Genomic DNA, 21093 nt, shown 5'->3' on the forward strand with positions numbered 1-21093 from the left:
GCAGCATCGCTGGGAAATAACATTGCTATGGAGCTGCTTACTGACCGAACCGCTTGTATACTGTAGTAAAGAGTAAGCCACTTACAAAGTGCATATAAACGTAAATGTCTATTTCATGTCTTAAGCAGTTTTTTCACAATAAATGGCTTTCTGTCCATGTAAATGAGCTGTTATAATTTGATATCCATTTGATCTCTGCAGAAGTTATTACTCCACCTCCTGAGTAACGTCATTAACGACAGCTCCACATTGTTGAACCACCATGGTTCGAACGATGGATGTGCAACATAGTTACTAGGGTTTTGGGAAACAGTCAAGATTAGCTAGTTAGTTTCTCTAACGATGCATCGTACTATGGTGGTTAAGCAGTGAGTTACGTCGTTGTATGGGAAACGTATCCCTGATCCGCAAAAACCAATGTCCTCACCAACTGACAAAATTTGCTCTCCTAATTCCGCCAGCTGAGGGAAGGGGGGGTGTATGTTGTTTCGCAAACTTCTGAGTGTTGGCACAATGTGTTTCCGTATGCATCAGCCATATAGAATCTCCTCCTGGCTTAGGAAGATAATCACATGGAGAAAGGCTGTAGCCTGTGGCTAAATCAACTAGGGTAAGCTGCATAACATCTTCCACTCATGAATGTTTTAAAGTTGAGTTTGTCTGTGCACAAGCTGAATCTTTGAAGATGAAGCACGGGTGTAGCGTTTGATTGTGCTGAAGGCCCAAACAACTGGCTGTGAAGAAGAAAAGCGAGCAAAAATGTATTGTGTAAGCTCATTCCAGACAAATGGATAGATGAAAAAGGAGCAAACTAAACTGATCAGTGTTCATCCACCGTGACTGTAAAGACGCTCAACTTCATAACAAATTGCACTGAACTTACATCAGTGATGCTTCAAGAATGGCTTGGAATTGCTTTTTTGTTTGGTATGCACTGTGTGGAACAGAATCCGAGTCCATTCTTGTGCTTAAATCCTCTGTGATTGACCACTCAAAACCTTGTTTTCGGCAAGAAAGAGACTTAATCGCTGTACAAGAAACCAGCCCACTGCAGTCAATGTCTGATTGGACAAACCAAATTAAGTTAACCAGCCCACTGACAAGTGCAACCAGAATTTAGTACACATTTCAGAGGTGTGATATGGATTGTAAGATTAGTCTGATTTGATTTTTGTAACAAGAATACTTAATTGAACCATGCTCTGTTCCGAGTTTCATTGTACCATAGAAAATGTATAACTGTAATTATAGCTTATGTCTAAATGACTTTTGACAGAGAGAGAGAGAGAGAGAGAGAGAGAGAGAAGAGAGAGAGAGAGAGAGAGAGAGAGAGAGAGAGAGAGGAACACAGCTCTTAATAGAAATGTCTGCCATTAGCACAGCCTCCCACACATGTCTCTTGTCTTTTTACTGCACTCTTTATATAATTTTCTTGCTTGCTTACGCATGAAGAAATAAAGTTTGAAAGTGTATACAAAACAGAACCACACTATTTAGATGACTCAAGTCAAGTCCACATAAAAGGAACATTGACCCACAAAAACATTTATAAAGGTGATTAAAAAGATGAAAAAAATAAAAAAATAAAGAAATAAAAAAAAATCTTTGAGCAAAAATCAGATATCACAAGAAACAGACTCGTGAGCAAATGTCATGCTGCACAAAATCATTTTCATTATTAATGAAGAAGAACAGAGGGAGGCAGACAAAAGACGGAAAGAATGAGAGAGAATTATTATCTTCTTAAAAGGAAGGAGCTTCTCTCTCTTATCCCTCCAGAAATCAGTGGAGGGAAACTTCAATCATGCTACAAAAGTTAATAAATGTATGGCTGGAGCATACTGCCCTCAGGTCTATGCTCTCTCCTTTTCTCAATAAGCTTTTAGGACCACAGGCGAGAGAGAGAGCGAGAACTGAGACGAGCTGAATTTTTGAGGACGGCAACCAACTTTAATTTTGAAGAAACAACTGCACACATCCATACACACAGACACTTACAAACTTTTTGTGTGTAGGGAAAGACATTCTCCCTTATCTGACATCATTAGAGACCTTTGATTTCTCTTTGAAAAGAACAGTGGTATTTGTGGTTTGGGGCAATTCATATTATAACATGAAGGAAAAGGAGGGAAAGTGGAGAGAGTGAGATAAATATGGCTGTCCTCCCACATTAAGCTACATTTCCTTGCAACCAAACAAAACGATTGAGCATATCCCCTGTAAATATCCTTATCAAGATTACGAGACAATGACACAAGGAGGTAAGAAAGACTGAAGTGTTGTTAGTCATGCTTGAAAATGTGCTTTCCATTGGCAGTTTATAGTTTTAATTCAAAATAGTGATAGGACTGCAACATACTTCCTACATAATACAGCTGCGGTGCAGTACCTCACTGACTGGAGACTTACATTTACAGATGGAAGAAGAAAAGATGAGATTGAGTTGTGTGGTTAGTTGTGAGTGTCATATTCCTGAGTGTGTTTTTGGCATGCAGTCTCTTTTTCTGTCGGCCAAGAGCCTCGGAGGAGAAAGGTCATCTGAGAGGTCAGAGGTGGGGTCATTCAGAATGACAAAATGTCAAGGGATTCCCTGAGCCCTGTTGCCCTTGCTAAAAAATAAAAATGGCTTAGGCAGCTTTGGGTGCACTTATGAAGGGTATTGTTGTGTGAATTAGGGATTAGATCACCAGAAGGGTGACATGTTTGTGCTGGTGTGAGTGTGTGTGTGTGAGTTGGTTTTTGTGGTTTACGATGACATTTTTTTTTATGTTACACACTAGTAATTGTGTATTATGCTATAATATGTGGTTTATAAGGACACCTCTAGTGTCCCTGTAATTCAAACGTCTTAAAAAACATATTAAACAATGTTTGTTTTTTGTTTTTTTATGTAAAAATGCCAAAAATTTTCTATGAGGGTTAGGTTTAGGGGATAGAATATATAGTTTGTATAGTATAAAAATCATTATGTCTATGGAGAGTCCTTGTAATGATAGGAGTATCAGTGTGTGTGTGTGTGTGTGTGTGTATGTGTGTGTGTGTGTGTGTGTAACCTGCATGCAAAACATATGGCTGTTGGGCATCTTGTTTTGAGAGAGACCATATGCTGGTTTTGGACATAACAAGCCTTTTTATGCAGCACAGCACACATACACAGCAGAATTTCATACACATACACTCACAGGATTACTGTTTTGCTGTATCTAGGGAGTCAACATCTATCCCTCCTCCAGAGAAACTAAGGTACTCTTATCTGAGCAGGTCAGGGATGCAGAGATTGCAGTGTTTCCATAACATTCACCTTATATTGATCTGCTGACCCAGCATCCTCCTTTCTCCTCACCTTAACCAGCAGAACACTCAAAAATCCCAATACACAAAGCAACCCCTTAGAGGAGCCCTTACAATACTTTTTTTTTCATTTGTTAGCACAGTTTTTGCTGCAATACAGCGTAATAGTTACTACAATTGTTTTTTACTAAAATAAACAGTAGGAATTTGGATTTAGCCAACATCAACAAAGTATATGTTTTATTATTTTATTTTATTTTATAAAAGGTGCAATTGAACTAACAATAAAGAATTAAAGAGACAGTTCAACTAAAAATTAAAATTCTGCCATCATTTATTCACCCTCATTTTGAATGATGCAGAATGTTAGCCCCAGTCACCATTCACTTTCATTTCATAATTCATAAAAGACATACTGTAGTTGCACTGTATCATACAGTAATGTCTGGACAGCTCCCATGATACAGTAATGAATAGATTTTTTTTTTATAGAAAGAAAACAATACATGTTAGAGGAATATTGTTTTGGTTCAGCCCTTGACCCCCCAAATAGCATCTGAAGGCTGAGAAACACTCTCTGACCACTTAAGTGATGTTCAGTGCTGAGAGAAGAAGGGGAAAATGAGAAGCAGACAATTGTTTTGTTAACTCAGTCGTCAAGAAGCTGGATATGTTGCTTAAAAGAGTTTGCTTCCCATCCTGGCATTTCCATCTATAGGAGTGCAGTGATGCGGAAAAGTTTTGACCTTTTTCATCATTTCCTCCACTCGCTGGGACAAGTCTTTTTTCTTCTTCTCCAGAACTTAATTGCTTTGTTTGCTACATTGTTGTATGATGTCTCTGTTGTTATCCTGTTCTTGTTATCATCTTCCCCCCTCCCCCCTCACTCAGTTGCTTTCTTCCTCTTTCGTAACATTTCATGCTCCAAATTCTAAATTTACCATCATTATTGGAGAAAATGGAAAGAAGTGCAAAAAAGCAGTGTTGCTTTCATTTGCCATTTTCTCTCTCCACATTGAACATGAAAACAGAACTTAGTTATGCATTTGATTTGCACGTGATTAGCTCCTAAAGTAAAACAAAAAACATATCTACCATAATTTCACATAATGTTCACGTAGTAAAATGGCTTTCTGTATTAAACAAAGTTAATTCAAGCTAAATCTAATAATGCCTCGGGCAAGTATCTCTCAAGTTTGACTGTTAATGTTTCTTTTTATATCTTGTGATGAATCAATACCTCTCTCTTTTCCTCAAAGCTCTGGGGAGGACATGGAGCTCCTGTATGGTTGTGGAGAGAGGCAACATATTTGTGTCAGTATGTTTTTGTTCTGGGTCGAACCCTAAATTAGAATATAGTCTGAGATGGCAGACTAGATTAAAGCATAATTAAGACCAGCTTTACACCTCATAATCATTACTCTCATCAGCCTCTTAGTTACACACATGATGTAAGGTAATCGACAACAAATCATGTTAATATATATATATATATATATATATATATATATATATATATCTTTTTTAAATTTTTTCTCCCGTTTTTCTCCAAAATTTGGAATGCCCAGTTCCCAATGTGCTCTAAATCCTCGTGGTGGCATAGTGACTCGCCTCAATCCGGGTGGCGGAGAAGGAATCTCAGCTGCCTCCACATCTGAGACCATCAATCCGAGCATCTTATCATGTGGCTTGTTGATCGCGTTACCCCAGACACATAACGCGTGTGCAGGCTTCACGCTATTCTCTGCGGCATCCACGCACAACTCACCACACACCCCACCGAGAGTGAACAACATTATAGACCACGAGGAGGTTACCCCATGTAACTCTATCCTCCCTAGCAATCGGGCCAATTTGGTTGCTTAGGAGACCTGGCTGGAGTCAACAAATCATGTTAATATTAAACATATATGTATATACTGTATATGGATGAGCCAGTGGTCGAGATAATTGAGGATGCGAATGCCCTTCTCCCTTAACTCCCTTTCTCCCTTAGACAGGGCAGCCTCTGTGACTTTGGTAAAGATGCGAGGAGACAGGGACAGACCAAAAGGGAGGACCTTGTACTGGTATGCTCGTCCCTCAAAGGCAAACCAAAGAACGGGTCTGTGTCGAGGAAGGATTGATACGTGAAAGTACGCGTCCTTCAGGTCAATGGCCGCGACCAATCCTGATGTCGTACTGATGCCAGGATGCGCTTCTGCATCAACATCTTGAACGGAAGCCTGCGTAAGACTTTGTTCAAGGCATGCAGATCCAGAATTGGGCGCAACCCACCCCCTCTCTTGGGCACGATAAAATAAGGGCTGTAAAAGCCCTTGTGTGACTCTATATCGCTCCCTTTGCCAGAAGGGTGGCAACCTCCACCCGAAGGACCAAGGCATCCTCACCCCGCAGCCATCTGGTGAACTGTCTTTTTTAAATTTTTTTTTAATGCATTTGGCTGACGCTTTTATCCAAAGCGACTTACAGTGCCCTGATTACAGGGACAATCCCCCTGGAGCAACCTGGAGTTAAGTGCCTTGCTCAAGGACACAATGGTGGTGGCTGTGGGGATTGAACCAACAACCTTCCACTTACCAGTTCAGTGCTTTAGTCCACTACACCACCACCACTCGAACTGGATCATGTAGCCGAGATGGATCGTCCTGATGAGCAATTGCGACATGCTGGAAAGCGCTAACCAGGCTCCCAGCCTCTGCACTAATGGCACCAGGGGGACAATTGGTTTTATCACGACCGGGGTGGGAGGTTCGTGACGAGACAGAGCAGACGCCCCACCGGGAAGGTCGTCCAGGGGAGGCATACTGCTCCGCGAGCCCACAACGGTGGCCGGTGGCTGGGGCAGGCGAGTGGCCCCAAGAACGCCGCACTTACCTGTTTGCTGGCTTTCTTTCGACGGAGAACAAGGGAACGCGAGATACTCGCATCCTGCTCGTTGACTGGAAAAACTTTCAGTGCCTGGCCATCGCGAACATGAGGGCCGGAAGGGCTGAGCATAGGTGAATGACCCAGGGAATGAGGAAACTGCTCTTTTACTGACAAATTGTGTGCCGGGGCCCAGAAGGCACCCGGTGATGTTGTGAGGGCACTCACCTCGTGCTGGCCCAGGGGCGGGAGTGGTGCCCATATGCTCACCTGGGTCAGGCCAGACAGAGTCAGTAGCCTCATCCCTGGGTTGCCCGTCCGGGGTTCTTGGCAGCTGGCTGATGGGCAGACAGTGCCGCCTTCCTGCGGGAGGATCTTCGTCTCAGAGGCTGGCGTGCAGGCTCCGATGGTGGGGGAGCCGGGGCCGATGCCACAGGAGGATGGCCTTGGCGAGAGGCAGACAGGGCACGGGACTTCGGAGGCCTGATTCACACTGCAGCAGGATGTGTTTAACGGCCTCCATCTGCTTCTTCACCGTTGAAACTGATGGGCTAAGTCCTTGACAGTGTCGCCAAAGAGCCCCCCTTGGGAGATGGGCACATAGAGAAAGCGGACCTTCTCGGTGTCATGCATCTCCGCGAGGTTGAGCCACAGGTGTCGCTCTTGGACCACCAAGGTGGACATGGTCCGGCCCAGGGCGCACGCCGTGACTTTCGTCGCACGTTGAGCGAGGTCGGTCGTGGTGCACAGTTCCTGCATGAGCCCTGGGTCGGTCCTACCCTCATGCAGATCTTTAAGCACCTTGGCCTGGTGAATCTGCATGATGGCCATGGCGTGCAGGGCAGAGGTGGCCTGACCCGCAGCATTATAAGCCTTCGCCGCTAATGACGAAGAAAACATACATGCCTTGGAAGGGAGCCTTGGTCGGTTCCTCCAGGTGGCTGCACCCTGCTGGCGACCCAAGCACTCGAGGCAGATTTTGTGGCCATCCGGTGGGGAGAGATAACGGCCACACCCAGTAGCACAAAGGCGAAAGGACATCTTTAAAAAGATACCAATCGTTTGTGTGAGCTCTTTTAGAGAAAATATACTCTTTTGAATATACTCTTTTTACACCTGTGGAAGCACAACACTCGACCATGCGAGGGTGACTGCTGATACGCGCTGTAATTCCAGCAGCAATAGCGAGGTGACGGGATGAACACACGTGCACTTGGCTCCGAAGAACAAATCTGAATGAGTGGTGCACGCCATCAACTTTTATACCCGTATGTCCGGGGCTGAGAGCGGCATGGAAAGTGATTGGGGCTCTCAAGAGCGAACCCCTAGTGTCACTACATCGACACAACGTAGAGTGAGTGACAGACAGGGAACATCCTGTCATTTCTCAGCTCAACACATGACGTGTGATGCTCTCTGGCTCTTGCTGACTGATTGTCGAGGACAAGGCATTATTATGCAGGATTCCCTTAGCCTCACGTAGCCGGACCTTTGACTATTCAGCTAAATGTCTGGGCAGTATTGCAGCTTCAACTGGCCAAGAGCTGCCCACTTAACCAAGAAGAGCCATCTGAATGACATGCAAAATGATTCTTGTTACTATGTGCCACTAATGGTCAGGGTTATTTGAGATATATTATTCCACTATAATAGAGATTGGCATGAAAAAAAATCATAAACTAAAATTTAAATACAATTATTACAATAAAAGTAATAAATATGATAAATAATTATACAATTATTTATTTTATTGTAATTATTTCACAATGTTTTTTTTATTTTTTATTAATGTGAATAAGTATATATGGTGTAATAGTGCTATCAGTCGATTAACATATTGAATCGTGATTAATCGCTTGATTTTCCATAGTTAATTGCAATCAAAGTTTTTGAAAGTGCTTAAATTTGACTCTATATATTTCTTTTCCTGTCAAAATGCATTTAGTCTCTTCTTAGAAAAGAAACAATATTTTTCAATGATGTTTTATTAACATTTTCCAAATGAAGTATTCCACAGTATAAAGATAGAAATGCACTAAAATAGCACCATTTCAAGGAACATTAAACGTTACCCAAAGTCTTAGTGGGAGGTTGACTAAATGAAAGAAATAGTTACCATAGGTTGAGTACAGAATTCAATGCAATGAGCATCAAATCACTTAAACCTTCATTCTCCACAAATGAATCGTGGCTATCCGTGCACTTTGTTACAGCAATCGTGAAGTCGCATTCACATGATTTGCACCATTTTGAACTCCCTATGAAGAACGTATGCAGAGAACATCTTGATTTGCTTTTAGTGCTGGCACTGTCCTTGTAATGGTCCTTAATCTCAACTGTCCGGTAAGACGAAAGCGCAACATGACGCCAGGGAACCACTGACGCTTCACTCCAGCGAGTAATATGAATGCAGCTTTTCACAGGTCCCATGTGGGTTTGTTTTGTACAATATATTTACGCCGATCAGCCACAATATTAAAATCACCTGTCTAATATTGTGTAGGTCCCCTTCATGCCACCAAAACAGCACCAATCTGCACCTCAGAATTGCCTTATTGATGAGAGAGGTCAGAAGAGTATGGGCAGACTGGTTTGAACTGACAAAGTCTACGGTAACTCAGATAACCGCTCTGTACAATTGTGGTGAGAAGAATAGCATGCGGGTTGGCACTGTTTTGGAGGCACGAGGGGGACCTACACAATATTAGGCAGGTGGTTTTAATGTTGTGGCTCATCGGTATATATACAAAGGCAATCTGAGTAAACACAAAATACATTTAAATGATGATGTTATTTATTGAAGCAAAAATGTATTCAATACCAACTGGGCCTGTGTGAAAAGCTACTAAACCCCCAAATCTATGAAACTGCATTCATAATGGGGTTCAGATGGGCTAGACACACCCAGGCCAGATTACTGCCAGCTCTGTTCAATCAAATCAACCCCTAAATAGAACTTTTTCATCAGCATGAAATTGGCTAAAAGGTCTCACCTAGTAGCACACTATGCCAAGGTTGAAAGAAATTCCAGAAATTATGAGGAAAAAGGTGATTGAAATACATCAGTCTGGGAAGGGTTACAAAGCTATTTCAAAGGCTCTGGGACTCCAAAGAACCATAGTGAGAGCCATTATCTCCAACTGGAGAAAACTTTGCACAGTAGTGAAGCTTCCCAAAGTGGCCGACCTTCCAAAATTCAATTAAGAGCACTACGACAACTCATCCAAGAATTAAAATAATAATAATAATAATAATAATAATAATAATAAAAAATAATAATAATCAAGGACAACATCCAAGTAATCACAGGCCTCTCTTGCATCGATAAAGGTCACTGTTCATGACTCCACTATCAGAAAGTCACTGGCCAAAAATGCTATCCATGGAAGAGTGGCTAGGCAAAAACCACTGCTAACCAGAAGAACATTAAAGCTCATCTGAATTTTGCCAAAACACACCTTGATGAGAATGTTCTGTGGACTGATGAGTCGAAAGTGGAACTGTTTGGAAGATCGGGGTCTCGTTACATCTGGTGTAAATGAAACACAGGATTCCTCAAAAAGAACATCATACCTGCAGTCAAGCATGGTGGTGGTAGTGTGACGGTGTGGGGATGCTTTGCTGCTTCAGGGCCAGAGCGAATTGCAATAATTGAGGGAAACATGAATTCTGCTCTTTACCAGAAAATCCTAAAGGAGAATGTCCGGTCATCAGTCCATAAGTTGAAGCTTAAGCACAACTGGATTGTGAACAGCAAGGCAATGATAGGAGCATAGGAGAACATCTACCTCTGAATGGCTCAAAAGTAGCAAAATTAAAGTTCTGGAGAGGCCTAGTCAAAGTCCTGACTTAAAACTGATTGAGATACTGTGGAAGGACTTTAAATGGGCAGTTCATGCTCGAAAACCCTCCAATGTGGCTGAAATAAAGCAGTACAGCAAAGAAGAGTGGGCCAAAATTCCACTACTGTTGTGAAAGTCTGATCTCCAGTTATCAGAAGCATTTGGTTGCAGTTGTTGCTGCTAAAGGTGACACAACCAGCTATTAAGTTTAAAGGGGCAGTTCGTTTTTCACATGAGTGATATAAGCATTGGATAAATTTTTTGATTTAATAAAAAACTATAAATTTGAAAACTGTATTTTGTGTTTACACATGTTGCCTTTGTTTTATGTTATATCTCGTTTGAAGATCTAAAACATTTAGTATGGGAAAAAAAAAAAATATATATATATATATATATATATATATATATATATATATATATATATATATATATATATATATCTTTCAGGATTTTATCAGGCAAAAACTTTACAGACAATACATGCGAGGTCTGAAGGACGTCAGCATGACAGTGTTGTAAGTGTGTGCGTGTACTTATGATTATGTGTGTCTGTGTGTGCTAAAGTGTGTGTGAGAGCTCTGAAGGCCGGTGTGTGGATCTGACCGCTGTGCTGCTAATTAACCAGAACAATACTTCGAATGACCACGCACTGTGAGAGCTCTCCACGATACACGTCCTTACACTCATAACACACACACACCCCCACTGCAGGAACTTACCTACAGAGATAGCCACCACAGAGGAGCAAAGTGTCCCCTGATAGCACCGCTAGCACTGTCTCACACTCACTACACACACATACACCAACCCTGACTTCAAAGGGTAACAATCACAAGGCGAGCACAAACACACCCGTGAAGCCACTGGATATGCATTATAGTCTCTGAAATTATTCGATATAGTGCAGATTCTCAATTATGTATCAGTCTTTTAATGTAAAGACCCCATGACCCCCTTTTATAGGCCATGTCTATTAACTTTGAGGCCATCGATATGCTTATACTTTTGTGTATTAAGCTGACATAAACTTTTGCATATATACCACATTTATAATTTACAGTCACCACCATTCACTTGCATTGTATGGACCTACAGAGCAGAGATATTCTTCTAAACACCTTTATTTGTGTTCTGCAGAAGAAAGAAAGTCATACACATCTGGGATGGCCTGAGGGTGAGTAAATGATGAGAGAGTTTTCATTTTGGGTGAGCAGTTCCTTTAAACATAAGGCTATTTTCTATTTTAAAAAGTACCATTACACAGTCAGACCATTTTTTTAAGATCCAGATTTCTATTTGTGATCTTTCAGATTTAAATACTGTGGCTTAAAAATAAATAAAGAATAAAGGCCTTTGTTAAAACACACTTAGGCAAATAGCAGTACTATTTTCAGCTGAAATTCAATTTGTTCTGTGAAATTTTGGAATTAACTAGACATGATGCTGACGTGAGATCAGAACTTAAATGTGTCTGGTGACTGGTGTTGGCAGCACTTTTCTTTACAAGCGCGTGCCCATGTCCTCTGTGCTCTAGAATAACAAGAGCCCACGGGTATCAGTGGCACTCTCATTCCTGCTCAGGCCATGCAAGGTCAGGGCAGCCTAACTGGGGCAGAAACACATTCGCCCTGTGGCTCACCAGAAACCTCAGCCAAAGATAACACACCCACATAGAAAACACACACAAAATCCTACACACTCATTCAAATGCACTAGGGGTGTGTAAGAAATAACGTTTTTGTGAATGTGGCCCTTTTGTTTGTATGTGTGTGTGTGCTGAAACTTCCTGGACGTCATTGTACGTTCAGCTGTACAACAATGCTAAGCACTACCACCAAATGTGTCAGCCAACTCCGGAGCACTATAACAGGGCAGCTCCGTAATAGTCTCCCCTCTGACCCACATGAGGCTAGAACAAAAAAAGCTAATCCTCTCTTCACATAACAGCACTGCAATGGAACCCATTAATAAGAGAGGATTAGCCACAGCTAACGCTAACGAGCCTCCTCACCAGAGGAGCGCATTTCGTCTTTATCAGAAACAGTATCTGCTCTACCCCCTTTCACATTCCTGCCTCCACCTCTCTCTCTCTCATGGATAGCTCTGCAAATCAGAGAACTGAGTGGACAACTGTGTAGGGACTGTACATTTATGGAACAAATGAGGACCATCTTTGATTACACTGCACTTTTTTTTTCTTCTACACAACAAAAGTGAATGTTTACTGAGGTTGTCAGTCCATAACATTCTGCATAACATCAAATTTTTTGTTTCATGTAAGAAATAAAGTCATAAGGGGTTTGGAATGACATGCAAATTAGTATTGACAGGATTAAACATTTTGGGTGAACTATCCTTTTAAAGGGAGATGGAAAGAGAGAGTGTGCTATAAGGGTGGAGATGGAAAATGAATGAGTGAAATATTAATGCTAAATGTGGTAGTTGTAGAAATGGATGTCCCAGGTTTTACTACATAATGATTTGTGCTGTAGAAGCTTAATTTATGGTGCCATTGTTGTCAGAATATATTACTGATTTGAATTATGTTGTTGAAATCTTGACTAAAAGTTTTGGAGATTTCGATTTCCAATCTCATAAGAGATTTTTGGTCTTCATAACAATTACAATATGAAAACCACAAACAAGATCACATGGGAAGTTGGCATGTTGTTTCCAAGAGTTCCAGTATCCTAGGATTGGCCAGATAATGCCAACTCACTGACAAGCGGCATCTCCTATCAGACATTTTTTAATCGGCTCCAGTGTGTTTACCTTGCCTTGGGGCATGATGGGAAACGAAAAAACAAAAACGCATTCCTCTGTACAGCTGAATACAACTTGCTTAACAACTTGATTTTTGCACCCTGCTGTGAATATTACATCTGGAAAATGGAGCTCACACAAACCCATTTGTCCAACAACACTTACCGCATTGGCCACTGGGGGCTGTGTTTTGAATTTCTGTAAGCACAGACCGATTTTAGCTAAAGAAATGTCAACCTACTATTTCCGATTTCACTGTGATATCAGCCTGAAACCACAATAATACCACGTTGTTTTGGTGGACACTACCATAATGGAAATAAAATGGTATTCATTGTATATAATGGTAACTTCAATTTAAAAAAATAAATAAATAAAATCTGTTATTCTATAAGCAAGTTCACTCGCTAAACGGAGCCGAAATGTGTTTAGTGGATCCAACAAAAACTGGACAGGAGCATACACATGCAAAATGGTTTGACAAGCAAACTGCTAATTACCAAGTTCTCTCTCACTCTTTCTTTGGTCTGAAGGTGGCAGAATAGTGTTTAGAATTGTTTCAGCCCAGTTTAACCACTGCTTACAGTACCCTTTATGTTATATTGCATATAAATATGATAATCAAACAACACCAGGTATATATCACAATAACACATAATTACCATCTGATACTAAGGTACTACCACAGTACTTTTTATAAGGATAGAATAGGGACAAAGTGTGATGGATGGCTTTTTGCAGAGTGAGAGAGGTGGTAGGTAATATGAAAGGTAATATGTAAAACAGTCAGGATGGAGGTGGAGAGAGTGGATTATGCTGTGAGCTGGCGCTGTCAAGCTTGGCTAAGCTGGCACAGAAGCGCAGCACTATAATAAGCACCCTATGTTTGCCCAGCACTAGCCTAGCATTGTGCCAGTGCGAGTGGACAGGCCAAAACGGAGCCACAAAACACTAAAGACCTTGCTAATGGGATTCTCTTTACAGTCAGGCATGTCCTTAGCCAGTTCGAGCAGGGTACTGGGATAAAGAAGTGTGAGGACCCCGGGGGATACAGTTGTGCTCAAAAGTTTGCATACCCTGGCAGAAATTGTGAAATTTTGGTATTGATTTTGAAAATATGACTGATCATGCAAAAAAAACTGTCTTTTATTTAAAGATAGTGATCATATGAAGCATTTATCATCACATAGTTGTTTGGCTCCTTTTTAAATCATATTGATAACAGAAATCACCCAAATGGCCCTGATCAAAAGTTTACATACCCTTGAATGTTTGGCCTTGTTACAGACACACAAGGTGACACACACAGGTTTAAATGGCAATTAAAGGTTAATTTCCCACACCTGTGGCTGTTTAAAGTGCAATTAGTGCCTGTGTATAAATAGTCAATGAGTTTGTTAGCTCTCACGTGGATGCACTGAGCAGGCTAGATACTGAGCCATGGGGAGCAGAAAAGAACTGTCAAAAGTTTGACTGTCAACCTGCGTAACAAGGTAATGGAACTTTATAAAGATGGAAAAGGAAAAGATATCCAAAGCCTTGAAAATGTCAATCAGTACTGTTCAATCACTTATTAAGAAGTGGAAAATTCGGGGATCTCTTGATACTGAGACAAGGTCAGGTAGACCAAGAAAGATTTCAGCCACGCCTGCCAGATGAATTGTTCGGGATACAAAGAAAAACCCACAGGTAACCTCAGGAGAAATACAGGCTTCTCTGGAAAAAGACGGTGTGGTTGTTTCAAGAAGCACAATACGACGATACTTGAACAAAAATGAGCTGCATGGTCAAGTTGCCAGAAAGAAGCCTTTACGGCACCAATGCCACAAAAAAGCCCGGTTACAATATGCCCGACAACACCTTGACACGCCTCATAGCTTCTGGTGCACTGTAATTTGGAGTGACGAGACCAAAATAGAGCTTTATGGTCACAACCATAAGCGCTATGTTTGGAGAGGGGTCAACAAGGCCTATAGTGAAAAGAATACCATCCCCACTGTGAAGCATGGTGGTGGCTCACTGATGTTTTGGGGGTGTGTGAGCTCTAAAGGCACGGGGAATCTTGTGAAAATTGATGGCAAGATGAATGCAGCATGTTATCAGAAAATACTGTCAGACAATTTACATTCTTCTGCACGAAAGCTGCGCATGGGACGCTCTTGGACTTTTCAGCACAACAATGACCCTAAGCACAAGGCCAAGTTGACCCTCCAGTGGTTACAGCAGAAAAAGGTGAAGGTTCTGGAGTGGCCATCACAGTCTCCTGACCTTAATATCATTGAGCCACTCTGGGAAGATCTCAAACATGCGGTTCATGCAAGATGACCAAAGACTTTGCATGACCTGGAGGCATTTTGCCAAGACTAATGGGCAGCTATACCACCTGCAAAAATTTGGGGCCTCATAGACAATTATTACAAAAGACTGCGCACTGTCATTGATGCTAAAGGGGGCAATACACAGTATTAAGAACTAAGGGTATGCAGACGTTTGAACAGGGGTCATTTAATTTTTTTCTTTGTTGCCATGTTTTGTTTTATGATTGTGCCATTCTGTTATAACCTACAATGGAATATGAATCCCATTAGAAATAAAATAAATGTGTTTTGCCTGCTCATTCATGTTTTCTTTAAAAATGGTACATATATTACCAATTCTCCAAGGGTATGCAAACTTTTGAGCACAATGGTATATTGACCTGAGAATTACGTGGCCGTGTCTGTGTAGCTGAAACTAGAACGCATCTGTGCTAGAGGTGTTAGAAACACACTGCATGTATGTTTGTGTGTGTGTGTGTGTGTGTGTGTGTGTGTGTGGGCAGGTTTAAGTGGTTTACGAGGACCTTTTTTTTTAGGTTACAAACTGGTAATTACAAGGGTATTATGCTATAAATGTGGTTTATGAGGACATTTCTAGTGTCCCCATAATTTAAATCGTTTAAAAAAAACATACTAAATGTTTTATTAAAAATTTAAAAATGCAGAAAGTTTTTGTGAAGGTTAGGTTTAGGGGATAGAATCTATAGTTTGTACAGTATAAAATAAAAGTCTATGGAGAGTCCTCATAATGATAGCTGCACCAACATGTGTGTGTGTGTGTGTGTGTGTGTGTTTGAGCTGATTGATTGTATGGTAACAGGTAAAGGCTCTTTTTAGCCAAACATGGCCTCACACCATCTGTCTAAGTGCATGCACAGTCTGTTCACTTAGTTAGAGCCCTTAAGACAAACATACAAACAGCAACACACACACATGCCGTAAAGACTTAATGTTCAGTCAAGCCCTCTTATTCAGCCGACTGACTGTGTATGTTTGTATTTCTGGAGGTCTTTTGCCACAGGGCTGCAGCTGGCATGTCGAACAGGATTTTAGAGGCAAGCGTCAAGGTCTACCACTCTGTTTGTTTGCTTCCAGTGCAGGTTGATTGAACATCTATCTAGAACAACAGGTCTATTCCTTTGACATCATTCAGTACAGAGTGCACACACACACTTTTGTATGAGAAATTATGTTATATATATATATATTAAGATGATAAATATATCATACATACTTCTTCAAAAAGATAAAGAGCAATAAATCTGGATTGGATCCATTTTGCTTCATCTTTGGATGAGCTGTACCTCTGGTGGACAGTGTTATTTATCGTAGTGTTAATTAGGCCTGCAAGTTATGATTTAATTAAATTCAGTGGTGCCTTCAATTTAAAATGTCTTCAGTTGCTCTCTCTTTGAACGTGTGTGTGTGTGCGCACGCGCGTGTGTGCATGTTTGTAGTGTTTGTGTGAGGTGTAAGTTGAAAAACAAAAAAAACATGTCTTTCATCCTGTCATCCCTTCCAGTTAGTGCCCGAATTAGAATTAGAATGTGAAAATAGAGTTGCAGTTTCCCTGGGATGTGTTTTGTGATTACTGCTACTATGCCCACTCAGAGCACAACACACACACACACCCTCCACTCCTGCAAATGATCCACTCCATATTATTTCGGGCCTTTAATACCATTCAGATTGAGTGCTTACTGTAACAATAGCTCTGCTGATTTTCCAGCTGAATAAAAATGTCATATTCACTCATCTTTCTCCTGGACCACCTTGGGTACTGGTATGCAAATGCTGGAGTGTTGTTCTTTTTCTTGGTGAGAAAGAAAATAAGATATCATTGATCGCTGCTTTATGACTCAACAGACACTGAGAAGTTAAAAGACAAAACAGGGCTGCTAACCATAAAAACAATTCAAGTGTTCATCCAGACAACAACTTGTGTTTGTTTTTTATGGTAGGCAGTTTATTTTTAAAATGCTTTTATCAGCTCTTAGCATCTTTTGCAGTTGTCATATTTAAAAAATCCTCAATTCCTGTGACATTAAAAAAGAAACCAAAGTATATATTCATAACCATAGTATATATAAAAGTACCATGTTATTACCACCTAATGTCATCGCTTTTCTTTTTCATAAGATAAGTACAAAAACAGCTGCATTTAGGCCTGTCACGATTATTAAATAACTGTCTGATCATGGTTATTTGATCTAACCGCAGTTACTGACCTGCACCGTGGAGGTCAACCAGCTCCTGTCCTGAAGAGTTCATGAAGTGCTCTGATGCATGCGCTGTATAATGAAAAATATAATGTGTGGTATTTGTATATATTATATTATATAAAAATTTATATAAAAAATATATTTTATTTTTATTTAAAAAATTATAAAATATATGAGTTCAAAAAAACAAGTGTAAATGTAAAATTGACCAACTGAAGCTGACCAAAAAGAGACATATTCTACGTATTTAGAACTATTTTGATATTTAAAACATTATTTTTTGTGTCATTCATAAGTTTTAAAACCTTAAAAGGAAATCATAGTTTATTCCTATTTTATTATTTGATTTATATATTTTAAGTTAAATATCTAAAAATGACTTCTTAAGGTGAACGAAGCTCACAAGCAGAAAAAAAAAAAGAAACACTTTAAAAAATATGACAATTTACATGGCAATTAATCGTGATAGCCCTTAAGGAGGCAATTAATCGTCACAGCCCTAGAGCAAACAATTAATCGTCATAATCACAATTATTTGTTTGACAATTAATTGTCAGCCAAATTTCATAATCGTGACAGCCCTAGGTGCATTCATGCAGTTTAAATGCTCATATATAATCAAAACTACAGACACAGCAACGGGATGTTGATAACTCCATTTATTGTACTAAAAATGGCAGAATACAAAGTACATTCACAAGAACAACACTTTCTGCTAGACAGTCTGCAAAGCCGACAGAATCTCTATCACTGGCTTAATGTAAGTAAATTACTCATGACATTAATCTAGCCTCCAAGTCTACAGTTTTTGTAAGCATCTTCTTAGATATACAGAGAAGTAAAATTCCATATGTGATCAAAAAGTATGTTTTCACATTACGGAAATACTGTCAGGTAAATGTACCATATACAGTATTTATATACTGTAGGTTTGATAAATATAATTCAAGGCTAGTTAGATATATATACATGTTCCGCATGTAGAGATGCAGAAACATTAATATCTACAATATTCACATCAAAAGGCAAACGCGTATTTGGTGTTTGTGTTACTTTGTGGCACAGTCACTGACTGGTGTGAGGCAAAGAGGCCATTGCCTTCAGAACGAGAGAGAGAGAGAGAGAGTGAGAGAGAAATGCTTGGAATGGAGTTGTTATGTTGTTACAATCACCCAATCTAATTAACAAACGCGATTGGCTGATTCTCTATGGCACTGAGCTCCATTCTGGTTTGTGAGCACACACTTCTGGAGAGGCCAAAGTCAAGATAATGCTCTCATCTAAGCATAATTTTCACTCTCGCATCTTTTCATTTAGAGCCTTTTGGAGGGGAGACAAGAATGAAAAGTGCAAAGTGTTGATTTGATTCAGCTGCAATGCAATCTTTCCTCTTTCTTATAAAACATTCCCTAATTTTTATGGAGCGAGTTATGGAAGGAAAAATACTGTCGCTCTATTTGATAAGAGGTCAGAGTGCATTAAAGAGGAGCAATTAATTTTTCTTAGGTGATTTTTCAATGGATGTGAATGAGTCTGGCCCTGGCAGAGAGAGGGAGACAAAGAGAAAAGAGACGAGAGGGCAGTAGGGGAGAGAAAATAAAAAGAGAGCATATTGGAGAGAAGGGAGAAGAACAGAAGAAAGACATACCTACCAAAACCTGGATGATTACTGTTAGTAAGACTCCAATGGGGTTCAGAAATGAGGGGGCAAATCCATACAAAAGAGTTCATAGCAAAGGGAGGAAATGCACAGCTGAGGAGAGGCAAAAACCGAAGTTATCACAAATCCACTGGTTAGAGTAGATCCAATTTCAAATACTTGCAGTATCCTTTGACGAGACAGATATCCGCTCCCAAAGAGCTACGGGAAAAAAAAAAAAAAAAAAACCTCAGGGTGGGTTGACAAAAGTCAGCGAACAGATGCCCATGTCCAATTGAAAAGATCATTTTCAGTCTGCTTTTCTTCTCGAAGTTTGTCCATTTGGTTTTCTCATTGTTTATGTGCAAAAAAAAAAAAAAAAAAGGCAGTTTAATATTTTTCAGAGATGAAGAGATATGTGTTATCGCAATCTTTGACAAGAGGCAAGCTCTGTCCTACTTCTGCAGAGCAAAAAAAGTGGGGAAAAAAGTATGCTTAAGAGAAAAACGTTTTGGAAAAAGAAGAATGTTTAAAGCAGTCTTTTTTGGCCGGCCCCCTTCTCTTGGTCAACGCCCGTTACAGCACCTACAAGAGGATAGATATGACTTACTACTCACGTATTGGAACGCAATACATTCCATGCAAAATATCTCTATGAAAAAGTCAAAGTAAGGAATAAAATGCTGTTAAAACATATCTTTGGGGGAATATATGTAAATAATAGAAGGTGGTGAGAAGAGCAAGGGGGCAAGACCAAAAACCTGCTCTACCCATTCAAAATGTGGGATTAGAGCTCTAACTTTTACTGTTTATATGGCATTTTAACAGTAACACTTAATCATAAGGTTATATGTGTAAACGTTAAAACAATATTTAACATGAAATAACAATTAACACTATGTTTACATTTATCAATCTTAGTTCGTTTAAATTTCTACATATACTTATACTGTTATATTATTTTTATACAAAAATCAGCCTATACGTTAACATTAATTAATGCATTATAAAGTAACATGAACTAACAATGAACAATATTATTTTTGATAAATTAAAATTGACCAAGATTAGTAAATGCTATAAAAAACATTGTTCATTTTTAGTTCATGAGACTAATAGAACCTTATTTTATAGTGTTTGAACAGAGTTTATTATTAATTATGCATTTATTTCCCTATTGTTAACACCTTATATTTTATTTTATTTTATTTTTAGTTTCATAACATGGCATTTGTTACATGTGATGCACACGGAGTGGGTCCAAAACTTTCAAAATGGTACAGTGTCTTTGCAAAGTTCGTTCAGAGACTGATTTGAACAAACCTGCAAACCTTTCACCACACTTGTATGACAGCACATTGTTGATGGCTGTGTTCTCAGTAGTGTTTGCACTCTGCGCTGTTGTCCATGTTTATAGCAGCCTAGCACAAACATAAAAAAATAAATAAAAAAAAAAAAGTGGAAAAAAAAAAAGATATGATGCTGCGTCATGTCGTGATGCACGTGTTGTTACACAAAATAGAGGAAGAGCAACTCCAATATTTTTCCATTACAATCTCTGCTAGTCCTCACTGCTTTTATAGCCAACGACTGATCCAGAGGTCCCTCACAATGTTAGGACACAGACTCCTCACACAGTAGGCACAGCTTGCCTACCGGGTGCAGATCAGCAGGAGAAATGCTACTCACATTTCATCTCATCAGTAGGCAATGAAGCACTGCACAGTAACTGCTTCAGCCACTGCTTCACTGTACCTCGCTGACACAAACACCAGCTGCTGCAAACTGTCCAGAGACCAGTGTGCAAGCCTTACGGATACCATGTGTCGCTAATACAGACACAGACTTTCTATCAGTGCATTAAAGGCGACGCACTGACTTTGTATTCAAGGCTGCCTGCTGCTAACCAATCGTTTTTGATGTGCAAGTGTAAAGTGAGGAAATTATGCAACTGTGCAAAGTCATTTTCATTGAAAGGGTGTGCTTTATTTAGGCTGACTTAAAGGGTAAGTGTGTGATTTCTTGAACAAAATAATGACAGTTTTCATGCCGCCTGTCCTCAATTGGTTGGCAAACAGATAGCCCAGCCTAAACTTGCCATTATATTGATAGCAAAAGTGAAAAAGTGACAGGAAAGGATGGAGAAA

The 21093-nt window shown here is 40.0% G+C and overlaps 1 protein-coding gene across 6 annotated transcripts in view; it reads right to left on the reverse strand.

The window, feature by feature from the left end:
* The window catches only part of LOC127418250 (protocadherin-1-like), a 221611-nt gene that overhangs the window by 13378 nt on the left and 187140 nt on the right, over positions 1-21093 (reverse strand). The window contains exons 5-6 of one of the 6 annotated variants that reach the window (XR_007893394.1): positions 18960-19531; positions 18012-18846 (exon numbers count right to left, since the gene is read on the reverse strand). The exons of 3 other annotated variants lie outside the window; for them this stretch is intronic. Coding sequence is in view for 1 of the 3 variants with exons in the window: in XM_051658725.1 (XP_051514685.1) it covers positions 19476-19531 (56 nt within the window). In the remaining 2 variants the exon portion in view is untranslated. Of the gene's footprint in view, positions 1-18011; positions 19532-21093 lie in introns of those variants that run through there. 2 more of the 6 variants (XR_007893395.1, XM_051658725.1) reach the window with 2 other exon arrangements.

This window comes from Myxocyprinus asiaticus, chromosome 27, assembly GCF_019703515.2.
Source record: "Myxocyprinus asiaticus isolate MX2 ecotype Aquarium Trade chromosome 27, UBuf_Myxa_2, whole genome shotgun sequence".
Classification (NCBI taxonomy): domain Eukaryota; kingdom Metazoa; phylum Chordata; class Actinopteri; order Cypriniformes; family Catostomidae; genus Myxocyprinus; species Myxocyprinus asiaticus.